Source organism: Sorex fumeus, unplaced genomic scaffold (genome assembly GCF_029834395.1).
Source record: "Sorex fumeus unplaced genomic scaffold, SorFum_2.1 ptg000058l, whole genome shotgun sequence".
NCBI classification, from domain to species: Eukaryota; Metazoa; Chordata; class Mammalia; order Eulipotyphla; family Soricidae; genus Sorex; species Sorex fumeus.
Genome location: NW_026606115.1, coordinates 3,665,286 through 3,678,914, shown reverse-complemented (window position 1 = coordinate 3,678,914; position 13,629 = coordinate 3,665,286). Strand labels below are relative to the sequence as shown.

The window sequence follows — 13,629 nt, the reverse complement described above, 5'->3', positions numbered from 1 at the left end:
ACGTTTGTACTACCTAACTCTACTTCTCTGGATCTTTAATGGGAATTTTAAATAGATTCAAACTGAGCATTTTCAGAGAAAGAGAGAGAGAGACAGAAAGACAGAGAGACAGAGACAGTGGGGCAGAGACAGAAAGAAGCTCTATGAACTGTGAAGTGTAAATGAAGTACTACTTCCATCTACTTGAGAAAACAGGAGAGTGAGACCAGAAAGATAGTACAGCAGGAAAATTTTTTAAAAAGTAAAAAAAAATTAAAAAAAGATAGTACAGCAGGTAGGGCACTTGCCTTGCACATAGCTGACCTGGATTTGATTCCCAATACCCCATATGATTACACTCACCAGGAGTGACCCCTGAGCACAGAGCCAGAAAAAGTCCTGAACACTGTTGTTCAGACAAAAAATAAAAGAGATATTATTAAGCAAGAGAGAATCATTCTTTTCCTTCTTTCTTTACAACCATTTACATTAGGGTTTTATACCTCAATTTATAGTTTCTGACCCTCAATACAAGTGACACAAGAAGAGACATCAAGTAGTGACAATTAAAAGGAATCAAGGCTTAAGAGTTTGTCTAACAGTCTAAAGAATGGGAAAGGAAATTCGCCCAATACTCATCCAATAAGGGGTTGATATCAAGGATATACAAAGCACTGGTTGAACTCCACAAGAAGAAAACATTCAACCCCATCAATAAATGGGGCGACAAATGAAGAGAAACTTTCTCAAAGAAGAAATCCAAAAGGCAAAAAGGCACATGAGAAAATGATCTACATCAATAATCATAAGGGAGATTCAGATCAAAACAATGAGATATTATCTCACACCACAGAGACTGACCCATATCCAAAAGAACAAAAGCAACCGATGCTGGCGTGGATGTGGCGAGAAAGGGACCCTCCTTCATTGCTGGTTGGAATGCCGACTGGTTCAGTCCTTTTGGAAAAAACAGTATAGACGGTTCTCAAAAAATTAGAAATTGAGCTCCCATTTGACCCAGCAATACCACTCTTGGGAATATATCCCAGAGAGGCAAAAAAGTACAGTTGAAATGACATCTGCACTTCTATGTTCATGGCTGCACTGTTCACAATAGCCAAAATTTGGAAAAAACCTGAGTGCTTGAGAACAGATGACTGGTTAAAGAAACTTTGGTACATCTACACAATGGAATACTATGTAGCTGTTAGAAAATATGAAGTCATGAAATTTGCATACAAGTGATTCTACATGGAAAGTATCATGCTAAGTGAAATGAGCCAGAAAGAGAGGGACAGACATAGAAAGACTGCACTCATCTGGGGAGTATAAAGTAACAGAATGGGAGTTGAACACCCAAGAATAGTTTAGATAAGTACCAGGAGGTCTGCTCCACGTCTTGGTAGCTGGCAGCACATGCTAGGGGAAAAGGCAGCTCAGATAGAGAAGGGAACACCAAGTAAAGGATGTTTGGAGCACTCGCTCGGGATGCAAGACACGTGCTGAAAGTAGACTATAGACCAAATATGATGGCTACTCAATACCTCTATTGCAAACTACAACACCCTAAAGGAAAGAGTGAGCAAAAGGGAATGCCCTGCCACAGAGGTGGGGTGAGGTGGGGGGGATGGGCTGGGGGGTGGGAGTGCTACTAGGATCATTGGTGGTGGAGAATATGCACTGGTGGAGGAATGGGTACTCGATCATTGTATACCTGAAACCCAAGCACAAAAGTTTGTAAGTCTACAACTGTACCTCATGGTGTTTCACTAAAAAAAAAAGATTTTGTCTAGGATTAGAGAGAGCTCTATGGATAAGTCTCTTACCTTGCATGCAACTGACTCAAGGTTGATCCCCAGTATCACATATGGTCCCATGAGGCCCATCAGGAATGATCTCTGAGCACAGAGCAAGAAGTAATCCCTGAGTACTGTAATGTGTGGCCCCCAAACTGAAGGTAAATAATTAATAAATGAAATTTTATTTAAACCTAGAAAAGTAAAAAAAATGTAGAAAAAATATTTCCTTAGCTTGTTGAAAAATGTCAGTGAAATTCCTATATCCAGAGAGAAAGAACAGTAGTTAAAGGCACTTAAGCAGTCAATGGTTGCAATTCTATTTCTAATCCCTGGCACCACATATCATTCCCAAGACATTGCCAGGAGTTACTCCTGAGCACGGAGTCAGTGCTCTGTTCCTGAGCACTGCAGGGTGTAGTCCATAAACCACTAAACAAATAAAATCCTTACACACAACATATATATCAACTATTTCTTTAATTTGTATTAATTATTTTAGTTTTGAGACCACATTGGGCTGTGCCTAAGACTCCTACCTCTGACTCAGGGATCACTCCTGGTGGTACTTACAGGACCAAATATAGAGCCAGGGATTGAACTCATGTTGACCGTATACAAGGCTTTACTCCTGTGGTATATCTCTAGCTCTAAGCATTTTTCTAATTCTTTTTCATCCTTCTCCTTCTTTCCCATTTGCTTTTGGGGCCAACGCCTGCTTCTTCCCTATACCCCATGTCGATAGCACAGCGGTAGGGCATTTGCCTTGCACGCAGATGGCCCGGCCTAGCCGGGTTCGATTCCTCCGCCCCTCTTGGAGAGCCCAGCAAGCTACCGAGAGTATCTCGCCTGCACAACAAAGCCTGGCAAGCTACCCGTGACGTATTCAATATACCAAGCATAGTAACAACAAGTCTCAAGATGGAGACGTTAATGGGCCTGCTCGAGCAAACTGATGAAAAATGGGAGGACCGTGACTGGACCGTGACCCTATGTCACATAACTATCAAAGTACTACTAAGTGTCTCTATGGTAAAGTTACATCTTTTACTACCTCTTCTCTCTCACACAACTACCATACTACTTTTTAATTTTTAACTTGGATTTGAAAATACACCTAAAAGTATTCAGAGACTACTTATAGCTTGGTGTTCAAAGCACCTTGTAGTGCTCAGGGGACAATGGGTGCCAAGGTTGAGCCTGGGGCTCCTGTAAATAAAACATGCACTCCAGTCCTTTGAGTAATTTCCTGGCCCTACCATACTTTCGGTATCCATTACCTCTAATTTGGATTTGGTTACAAATACAACTTACATATTTGTTATAGAATAGCTTCTTCGCATACCATGATTATATTTATAACTCTAAAAGTTTCTTCCTTGCTCAAAAGTATTTAATGACTCCTCACTGCTAGCTAAACAAAAAAAATCAAAGGACATATTCTTGGACTCAAAGCAACTTAGATTAGAGCTCCTCAACAAATTACACGATCCAGAAAATAATTAAAAATAAATATGTTAAAAATATATATTTAGAAACTAAAGAAAAAATAAAATTCACATTTACTCAGTCAACTGTGTTTACTTTAGAGTACATTTTCACACACGTAAACTATATTTTTTACCAAACTATTAACCATATAAGATGTAAAATTCATTTTAACTATTTCGATAGAAATGAAATTTACTTAGTTTATAACTGATATTCACTATAAACCTTCAGATAGACATTCAGAGGAAGTTTAAGCTCTTTTAAGTATAAAAATATGTATGACATAAGTAAATGTGGATGATTTACTAAGGAATAATTTAACATTTATTCCTCCTAAGCCTCCGGTCAGGTTTCCTTTACTTCCTAGCAAGTTATTATTTTTTAGCTTTACTCTTCAAACACATTATCAATTAAGTGTAAAATACTTAGCTTTAAAACTAAATTTGTTTAAAAGAGTTTTCTTTATTACAGTTTAGGACATGTGGAAATAAGTCAACTAGCATCTTTAAATGTAGTTGCTATCTTGGCTCAGATTGTAATCTTGTTTTCTTTATCAAATTACAATTTGGTGAACCACAACTGGTTCTGGTAAATTGCTTTTATTTATGTTATTTTCAGCCTGGGCAGCATCATAGTATTTATCAGCAAACAAAGAATTGATTAGGATTTTAGATTTTTTTCCCATAGGAAAGATAGCTATAACTGAGGCTCTAAGAAGATCCTGTTACATTAGACTGCTATATATATCAGCTAAGGAAATGCAACACTCTTTCTGATTTATTTGGGGGCCATAATAAAACACCCATGGAACAAATTATTTTCTTGTCTAAAAGAACACTATGAAGCCATAGAGATTGCTCAGCGGGCTGAACATATGTTTTGGATGCAGGAGTCATGGATTTGATGTCCAGTCTAAATGATCCCCCAAGAACACCCAGGAGTAGCCCCTGAGCATTGCTGGACAAGGTCCCCAAATTAAAAGCTACTATGAGGTTCAAAAATAAAATGCATTCTTTTACTTACTGTGGACTATGTACTTTCAAAACCTGGTACCTCCCTCACAATTCATGTCTTCTCATTTAGCTTAGACACATTTCTCTTCTGCAGTGCTTATTGCCATTACATCTATTATCAATACTAGAGAATAGTATGATAGTATTAGTATACTATTATCAAATTTATATTACTAATCTGATTAAATAACAAGAATGTTATTAATCTAGCTATCTTGGTTCAGAGTTTCTGCAGTAGTAAAATAAATTAAGAAACTGAAGTGTGTTTGGGGCTGGAGCAATAGCACAGTGGGTAGAGCATTTGCTTTGCATGCGGCAGACCCAGGTTCGATTCCCAACATCCCATATGGTCCCCCGAGCACCGCCAGGAGTAATTTCTGAGCGCAAAGCCAGGAGTAACCCCTGAGCATCACTGGGTGTGACCCAAAAAGGAAAAAAAATTCAAGTGTTCATGAATAACTATAGGATGGAAAACAAAGAACAGTCAGGTCACTTTGAATGTTGATGGGATCTATGCCCCTAATAACAGGCAGCTTTATGGTTGGCACTTAAGAGACTGTAAAAGACTTTTGAATATTACTGATTCAATCTCGAATATATGAAAAATAACTGAGTACGTTAAAAAACGGATTGTTCAATAACTTCTTTTAAGTACTGATTCTGCAACAATCTTACAACAATACCACCTCTTTCTCATTATATTCTTGAGGAATAGAACAATACATCATAACTGCCATTTCAATGAAAACTATCACTATACACAGATATTCCAATTCTTGGCTTTTAAACACCAATAATAAAGTCATTAAATCATCAAAGGCCGGAGAGATAGTATATGGGGTAAGGTGTTTTCTTTCCGTACAGCTGGCCCTAATTGGATTCCAGAAACCACATATAGTTTCCCAAACACCTTTAAAGGTCACTCCTGAGCACAGAGCCAGGAATAGCCTGACACTTCCAGGTGTGGCCCAAAATTCAAACAAAAGAAAACAAAAAAAAATAAAATAAAGTCATTATCACAAATCCTTGCCTGTGTCTGCCTTCTTTTCCTTTTCCCTAACTTGGCTCTCCTTACGTCTTATTTAAATATAAATTTCCAGCAGAATGTCTGGAATCCATAGAATTCTGAGTAACTCCAGACTTCCCATGATGGTATGGGATTTGTATTTCTGCCTGTTTTCTCTTGGGGGCCAGGGTTTTAAGAGGTAAATCTCATTTAAATTTTTTAAAAATCTAGACAAGTTATCAACAACCAAAATTCTTTGAAGTATCTGAAAACATCAGAAAAAGTAGTTGTCTGCAAGTTTCTTGTGTGCGATATTCTTCAGTTTTATTAAATGGATTCAAGGGAGCTTTTAAAAAACTCAATAATATTCCCTTGAAAACTATTTTGATTTTACATGATTAAATCATGTTTCTTTAGAGTCTGAAATTCAGATTAAGATATATGAAATAGCTAAAAGAAGAACTGCTTATTCTATTAGACAAGGAGCAAGCAGTATGATCAAAAACCTCTACAAAGGGAGTTTGTAAACTTCACTATGTTCCAATGTGAATCCTGATTTAAAAATATCATCCTTTAAGACAAACAGAACATCTGTTTTTAAAAAAGTGTCTTCTAATTGGACCACAAAAGGAACAACACTTTTAGCTGTCACATCACTTTTCATGTAAAGATAAACATGGAAAAACTCTCCAGGTGGTTATGAACAGCTGAGTGAGGGGTGTGGGAAATGTCACCCAAACATTAAAGAAAGAGAAGGTTTCCAGGCTTGCATGTAATAGATAACATAGATTCTTTATAGATCATTTTCTATGATTCCATAAGAATAAAGCAATATCGAGATGAAAGATAAGAGAAATTTTCTTTTTTTAGGATATACCAGTGATACTCAGGGGCTACTCCTAGCTCTCTGATTAGGAGTTATACGTGGTGGTACTCAAGAGATCATGTAGTGCTGAGGATCAAATCTTGGTCTCCCACATGCAAAGCATGCACTTAGTCATTTAGCTATCTCTCTAGCCCCAAATAAGAAAAATTGATTTGAGTCAATGCAACCAAGAGAGGCACATGAATGAAAGGTATAGTGGTGAGCTCCAAGTCACTTACGGTGATTAAAGAGGTCATGCAGCACCTCCTTCAGAGGTGTCACAGGAAGGATTTCTGCTTTAAAGGGTGCTCAGATTCTCTAAATGATCTCTAAGGTCACTTTTATCTCAGTGGTTTTCTGTTAACAAGTTAAGCTAGCCCTTCTGCAAGTGCAGACAAGGGAAATTCCTATTTCTAAAATGTGGCACAAAAGTTACATCTAAATGCTCTTTGGTTATTTCTTCTTCCCATAATTTTGTTAGATTGAGCATATGTAGTACACACAAATTAAGCAGACACAGACAGAAGTTTGTGCATATGTTAATTGGGAAAGTAACTAAATATGTTCTTTACTCACTTGAGACAATCAATTTTAAGAAGTATATTGCTAAATTAAAAAAGGATTTTTAAAACCACAAGGTTTTGCTTTATCCACTAAATTTGAAGTGAAAAGACCATCTTGGGGGATAGAAAGAATGTCAAATATAGAAAATGCATGTTTTATTTGGTCTAAACAAGGAAAATTTATATAGCATGCACAATTCTTTCTCAGGAAATCTAGATATTGGTATTTTGTTTGTGTTTTTAGTTTTTGGACCATGCCCAGCTGTGCTCAGGGCTTACTGCTGACTGTTGAGACATCACTTCTGGTAGGCTTCCGGAAACATATGGAGTGCTGGGGATCAAACCCTGGTCTGTTATATGCAATACAAGCACCCTACCAACTGTTCTATCTCTCCGGTCCTAGATATTGGGATTTTATTATGAAATGAGAGAACATAATGGTGACAAATTACTGTGCTTTTTCTATTTACTACAGAATATATTTATAAATTACAACTATTATAAGCAGAAACTAAGTGAGTGTGAGTGGATGCACCGGGTAAAGGAGGGCAAGACAAATTCAGTAACATTCACTTTTCGCTTGAAGAAGGTAAACATCCTAAGGAACATAGCATGTACTATGTATGCCTTGTGAGAATTCACTGTGATATTGAGCTGGTTAATTCTACCCATTGGCTTCCTTTATATCACCACACCATTATTATCAAACATAGTATTTGTGAAGAGAAGAGAACAGGTTGGTGGGTCCAGAGCAATAGTACTGCTTGTAGAGTGCTGGCCTTGAATGCACGTGACCGGATTCAATCCCATCACCCCTTGTGGTCCCCTGAGCACTGCCAGGAGAGATTCCTGAGTGGGGAGCCACAAGTAATCCCTGAGCATTGCTGGGTTTGGTCCCAAAACAAAAACAAAAAGAGAGAGAGAACAAGATGGCTAATGTTAATATTGTTCTATTTCTGCTTGTCCTTAGAAACTAGCAATATATTAACCATATCACATTAGCCTGAAGGAACTAACTGCTGTTTGGAAACAATGTTCGATGTGACTGACCTTTCAGCTTTATTCATTTAGGCAAAATGACAGGTTAATTTATATGGTTCACACCTGTCAGGAGCAGGCTCTACAAATTCAGTTGACTTTGACCAGGAGAGCCTCCCTGAGGCTGAGGTTGAACTTCACCCTAATGGAGTAGAACACCAACCCCTTTTTTTTTTTAATCAACACAGCCTCTTCAGTATTGCTCATGGCAGGCACACCATTCTGGAAGTGTGCAAAACTAAAGCTGAAGATGATAAATGCTCAATTGATAATTGATAACTACTCAATAATTGACCTCTAGGTCAAAGGATAATTTTTTCTAAATATCCTGATAATGTCTTCTCTTTCCATATCATAACACATGTGAAAAACGCTTTATAATATAAGAGGCTATTTTTCTAAATATGGTCATAAATACTGACTTTATCATTAAACCATCTTGAAAAGATAGAGAAGTTTTAAATAAGTTCTCCAACAAAACAAATTTGGACCATAAATGCACAAGGGAAAAAAATCACTTCTGTGTTCAATTTTCTTCACCCCTACCCCATGCCAAGGATTGAACCTAGGATTGAATACATGCAATATCACATGTTCACCTTTGCTCTACCACTGAAACCATATCTCCGTTCTGTGTTTATGGTAAGTAAAATGCTCTCAATTGTAGCTTTTCCGTGCACAGGTAAAATGCCCCATCTATGCCATCAATGGAAGACATATAGCCAGGCAGCACATACACCAATTTTAAAAAGACACTTTGAGATTTCTTTATATTTTTCCTATTGTTCCTCAATTATCATAACTCATTTTTACTACCACAAAGAATACTTTATATTGAAATTTCAGTCTTTGGAAAAGTCCCCATGTCTTCAATGAAAACCATATAATGAGTAGTTGACAAATCACAGATGATAATAATAAAACATTACAAACTAATACTACACAAGCACACACAAAAAAGAATTAAATATAGAATTAAATATAGCTGTGTAGAATTCTATATTAAGGATAATATTTTAAACGCACATAGATGATTTTAAGGTAAATTTCTAAAATACCACAATTTATTACGGAATCAGAATTTATTTCATTTTAATGCATAGATTTTGATCTAAAAAGCACAAATAACAATTTAACCCTTGTTTGCCAGCTAAACAAGTGTGAGAGCAAATATGTTACTTTTGAGAATGTACTATGCTATGGTTAACAATCATTTTTGTGCATGAAATTTTATGAAATGTAAAAAACACTGATGAGACTATGTTAAATAGGGTATTTTTAATTCTGTCCAAGAAGGACAATAAATTCTTATCCAAACAGTCAAAATCTAAATTATTTAAAAATACCAAGTTGATCGTTTTCCATATTTTTGTCTGCCTATATCTGCCTAATATTTAAAATCCTATATAAATTTATTTGTAAAAAATAAGGACAATTTAACAAAATAGACAAACACAATGTCAAAACATTCTAGCCTAATATAGTACTTTAGAGACATTTTGTCATTCTGCCCATGAGTACCACCAACAATTCATGTAAGCATGCAAGGTCTGTGATAATTTCTTGCTTCTAACATTAAAATCAATTCACTCATACCATCAGGTCAAAGAGGTTAGTGTTCAAAAGGAAGAACGTTATTCATTAAAGACCTGTATATTAAGCAGCATCTGAGCTTGTGGTTACTATGATTTTTTAAAAAGACATCTCTTAAAAATTGCCAAACCATCTGCAATAAAGGTTGCAGCCTGGAAATTTTGGTCAGGGAAATATTAGAAGGAATACTAGAATCATTCACAGCCATAATGGATCACACCTACAAATTCTAGTCTGGGGCATGTGTTTTGTTTTGATCATAACATTGCTTTTAGCAAATCTTCAGTTATTCTCACTTGCTAAGTTTTATAAAGCTAATAGGCATATCTCATTTTCTCAAATTATTTGAAGGAGCTCCATTAACTTGTCACCTCCATTAACATGTCACCGCAATTAATTTGTGCTTTTCACAAAGATAGCATTTGAGAAACAGAGCTGGTTCCCTTCCTTTTAAATACAAACATATTTTTAACTTTATAGAAGAAAAAGGTCTTAGCACCCAAACAGCAAAGTAATCTGGAGCATCTTTAAGAATGATTGTAAAAAATAATCTGAAAATTAAATGATGGAATGAAACTCTGAAGCATGCTCATTTTTCAGTGCTTTCTAGGGAATTACTTTCTGGAGGCACAGAGCACACCCACACTCACTAGGCAGGTAAAAATCTTTTAAAAAACAGATTTTGAGAAATAGAGACACCACTGAGCATCTGATCCTCATATAAAACAAAAAGTAAGTAATAAAATGGAAAATCACTAGATTCCTAAGCACACACATAACCTAAACCAAGAAAGCAGAAATAGTTTTCTCTATCTTTCACATTGAAAAACATTTTAAACAGAACACTCATAGTTAAGGTAGACTTTTACTTAAAATCTTTCTGGTATATATCAACAACAAAGATCACATCACAGATAGTACTTTAAAAGAATGTTTTATTAATTATAGCTAGTGAATTTTGTTTCCAAAACTGCAGTGTGTAAGGTTAAAAAAAAGAAGATTTTGAAGAAAAATTTAGAAAGGTCCTCCAATATATGATTAGTAAAAATAAGTGTCTAATATAGACATTTGTAAAATACACTCTTAACTCCCTCTACATAGTTAACTCTCCACCGAAGGAAGTATAATTCACACAAATCCTAACTTAACACTTCACAACTTGAATTATAAAAATGAAAAGAGAGAATATTAAATTTACTAAAATTCATATACAACAAATGAAGAAGTCTTGATTACAAGATTCATCTTGTGATAATGTGTTAACTCTGAGGATTTCAATTCAGCAAAAATAATATAGAAAGCTTTCCATATTCAACAGAACATCAATCATCAGCAGTTTCTTGCGCCGTTACACAAAAGAAGTCACCTTAAGTGTTTCCAATACACATTTTAAAAATCCAACATATATAAAAGATTAAAGATTATCCTGATGCAACTAATTAGGTAGACCTTTGCACTATCATATTAGTAATTATATTACCATTAAGCACTTTAGATGAAAATAAACATAAACTCCTAGAAAAATTAAAACAAAGGCCAAATGTGGTTAAGCCCATGTTTTTAAATGTGAGCAAGCTTGAGGTTTTAACAGTGGGTGTTTGGGGATGTTTTATTGGGGAGTATTCAACCCCTTTTGCCACCAGGTTGATTCATGAATGAAATCCCACTTTAATATCCTATTTCTCTCACTTACATGTATGCTGGAGAAAGTGGAGTTGACCTGGATGTTTTAAGCACAGGAACTGGGAATTTCCAGATAGCAGGAGAGCTCGTTTTCCATTTCAATGGCATGTTGTCACCACGGTACTACAATAACAGTAAACAGCGTTTCCATAACAGACTACCAACTAGGACTTCCATTCCACACTGTACTGACTGATCCAGCAGTGGCTGTGCCGCCAAGAACAAGCAAATGATTCAGCCAGTGCCCTGAAACCGATGCTTCCAATCTGTAAAATAGGGCTGTAAGGTACCTCCTTTAAATCCGCCTGTCCCCTAAAGCAGTAGGATGATACTACCGTTGTAACTCAACAATAGTGCCACCTTCTTAGGAAAGCATTGACTGCAGTATGTATGTATGTGTGTGTGTATATATATATATGTATATATATATATACACACACACACACATACATACACACATATCTTAGTACTGCACGGTGCACACCACACAATGCAGCTTTAATTAAAGCAGTTAGGGTTTTTTTTTTTAAGCTTGCATTACCATTGTTCTGCTTTAACAGGGGTATTGCAGTTCTGTACTATATTCTGCACCAATTAACCTGATTTCTGACCAATAGCAGCAGGAAAAAAAATAGACGAGTTTCATATGAAAATGAAACAACATACCTACTCAGAATACACTTGTCATCCTCTGAACAGTCTTCTTTTGAGCTGCAACAATACAAATGGGATATAAACCTCAGCATAGCCTTAGGCCACAGCTAATAGAGATCAGTGACTTAATTCTGCCGCTTGCTTTTCTCCTTTGCAAGCTCGGGCCACACAACACAAGAATGCCATTATGAGAAGAGCCCGTTTTAAAAAAAATGCCCGTCTCTCTGTTTTCCAGTTAGAAGAAGGCAAAAAATAAAAAAAAAAATGTAAGGACAACTGCTGAACTCTGCACACTCTTCTAGCAGCTTCTGATTCAAGTTGCTCTCCTTTCCCTATTCTGATTTCCAAGCCGGCATAAGCAAAATCTCACACATTTACAACCTGCCGTGGTAACACGAATATCATTCTGTCTTCTGCGGCAGAGAAGTACAGAGTAGCGTGCTCTTAATAGCAGTCCTCGGAGGGACGCTATCAACAATCTAATTCAATACTGCCCTCCCCTTCTTCTCTCCCCCTTTCCCCTCCAGTTCACCGCCCCCCCCCCCCTTCGCGGTCCCCCCTCCCCCCGCCCCCAAACAGCTCACAAATTGCCTCGAGGAGAGACCAAAGCTGCTGGCCAAGCAGGTGTCCGGCAGGGACCATTCCAAAGCTCAGCGGCGGGGGCAAGTAACCTCGAGGGGTTAGTCACTGACGAGGAGCTTCAGAAATTAAAGCTACCGTTAAAGGCTGCTCGAGGTGTTTAACGAGAGCTATGGCAAACCTAAGAGTCCATCTCCGAGATTTGAAAAGGCTGCCAGACAATAGCGTCCCAAGTGCCCCAAAAGTGAGTGGGTGTTTCAAGTTTCTGTTTCAGGCACCCAATTCACAGCTTGCTTCCCCCTTTCTCTTTCTCTCTCTGTTTTTCCTCTCTCTCTCTCTCTCTCTCATTTTAAAACTGAAAATAAAACGTATCAGTAGGGTGATGAACTCTCTGTTTTCAGATTGAAAATTTTGACTTCTGGCGTGGGGCAAAGTTGCCAGGGCTAAATATCTATCTACCTTCCCAGGACCCTCTACTTGTACCTAAAAGGAGAATTAGCCTTCTTCATCAGTGCAGGCTTAGTAAAGGCAGACTGCACTGATGAGAAAGTCGTATCCTTTTGGAAAAAGAAAAAAAAATCAGAGTGGTGAATAAGAATTTATGCAGACTTGCAAGTGTATATTTGAACAATAAGCTTGTTCTCACAACTTAAGTAGGTGGCTTTCAGATGCTCTTTCCAAATTTTTCCCTGTTTTAAAGGATTGAGACTTTGTCCCTTAAGAGCCTTTCTCATTTGTATTCAAAAAGCACAGATGACAGAAACTGCTCTCAAAAGCTCCAAAATATATCATCCAATATACCAGAAATACAGCATGAAATCTGCTATGGGAATCACATTCATTTAAAATAAAAATCAGTATTCTGACAAGATATATTTTCTGTGAAATCCAAATATATATATGTATATGTAGTATTTATGTGTACACATACAAGTATATGAGACAGATTATTTTGAAACAATAAGTAGTAAGACATGGACTTTATTAAATATATTCAGCCATTACTAGGACACTAATAATTTAATCAAACACACAAATACTTCCCAAAACAAGTAAAGTTTAAATTCTATTTCTAGTTCCTATTACCATTTACACACAAAACCACAGAAATATTCAAAGGAATCAGAGAAAGAAGTATTTCTCAATTACCTCAGTGGTCAAAAATAATTTGACCACTGATTAAAATATTGTTCTAAGACAAATCAAACACAGTATTTACATTAGAAGGATTTGTGTATTAATTCCTAATCGTTATGGAGCACAGAAGTCCCCGACACAGTCAGCAGTGGCAACTTGCTGGAAATGTAAAGAAACACAAACACAAACTCTCATCAAATGTCCCATTTCAAAAACCTGAAGCACCCCAAAC

The 13,629-nt window shown here is 36.7% G+C and overlaps 1 protein-coding gene across 7 annotated transcripts in view; it reads right to left on the bottom strand.

Annotated features, from left to right (window-relative positions):
- KLHL13 (kelch like family member 13) overlaps positions 1-13,629 on the bottom strand; it is a 178,751-nt gene that overhangs the window by 64,074 nt on the left and 101,048 nt on the right. Inside the window, exons 1-3 of one of the 7 annotated variants that reach the window (XM_056125724.1) lie at positions 12,266-12,459; positions 11,694-11,738; positions 11,038-11,150 (exon numbers count right to left, since the gene is read on the bottom strand). The exons of 2 other annotated variants lie outside the window; for them this stretch is intronic. In XM_056125724.1, coding sequence (XP_055981699.1) covers positions 11,038-11,135 — 98 coding nt within the window. In that variant the 5' untranslated portion in view covers positions 11,136-11,150; positions 11,694-11,738; positions 12,266-12,459. Of the gene's footprint in view, positions 1-11,037; positions 11,253-11,693; positions 12,176-12,265; positions 12,460-13,629 lie in introns of those variants that run through there. 4 more of the 7 variants (XM_056125727.1, XM_056125722.1, XM_056125725.1 and 1 more) reach the window with 4 other exon arrangements.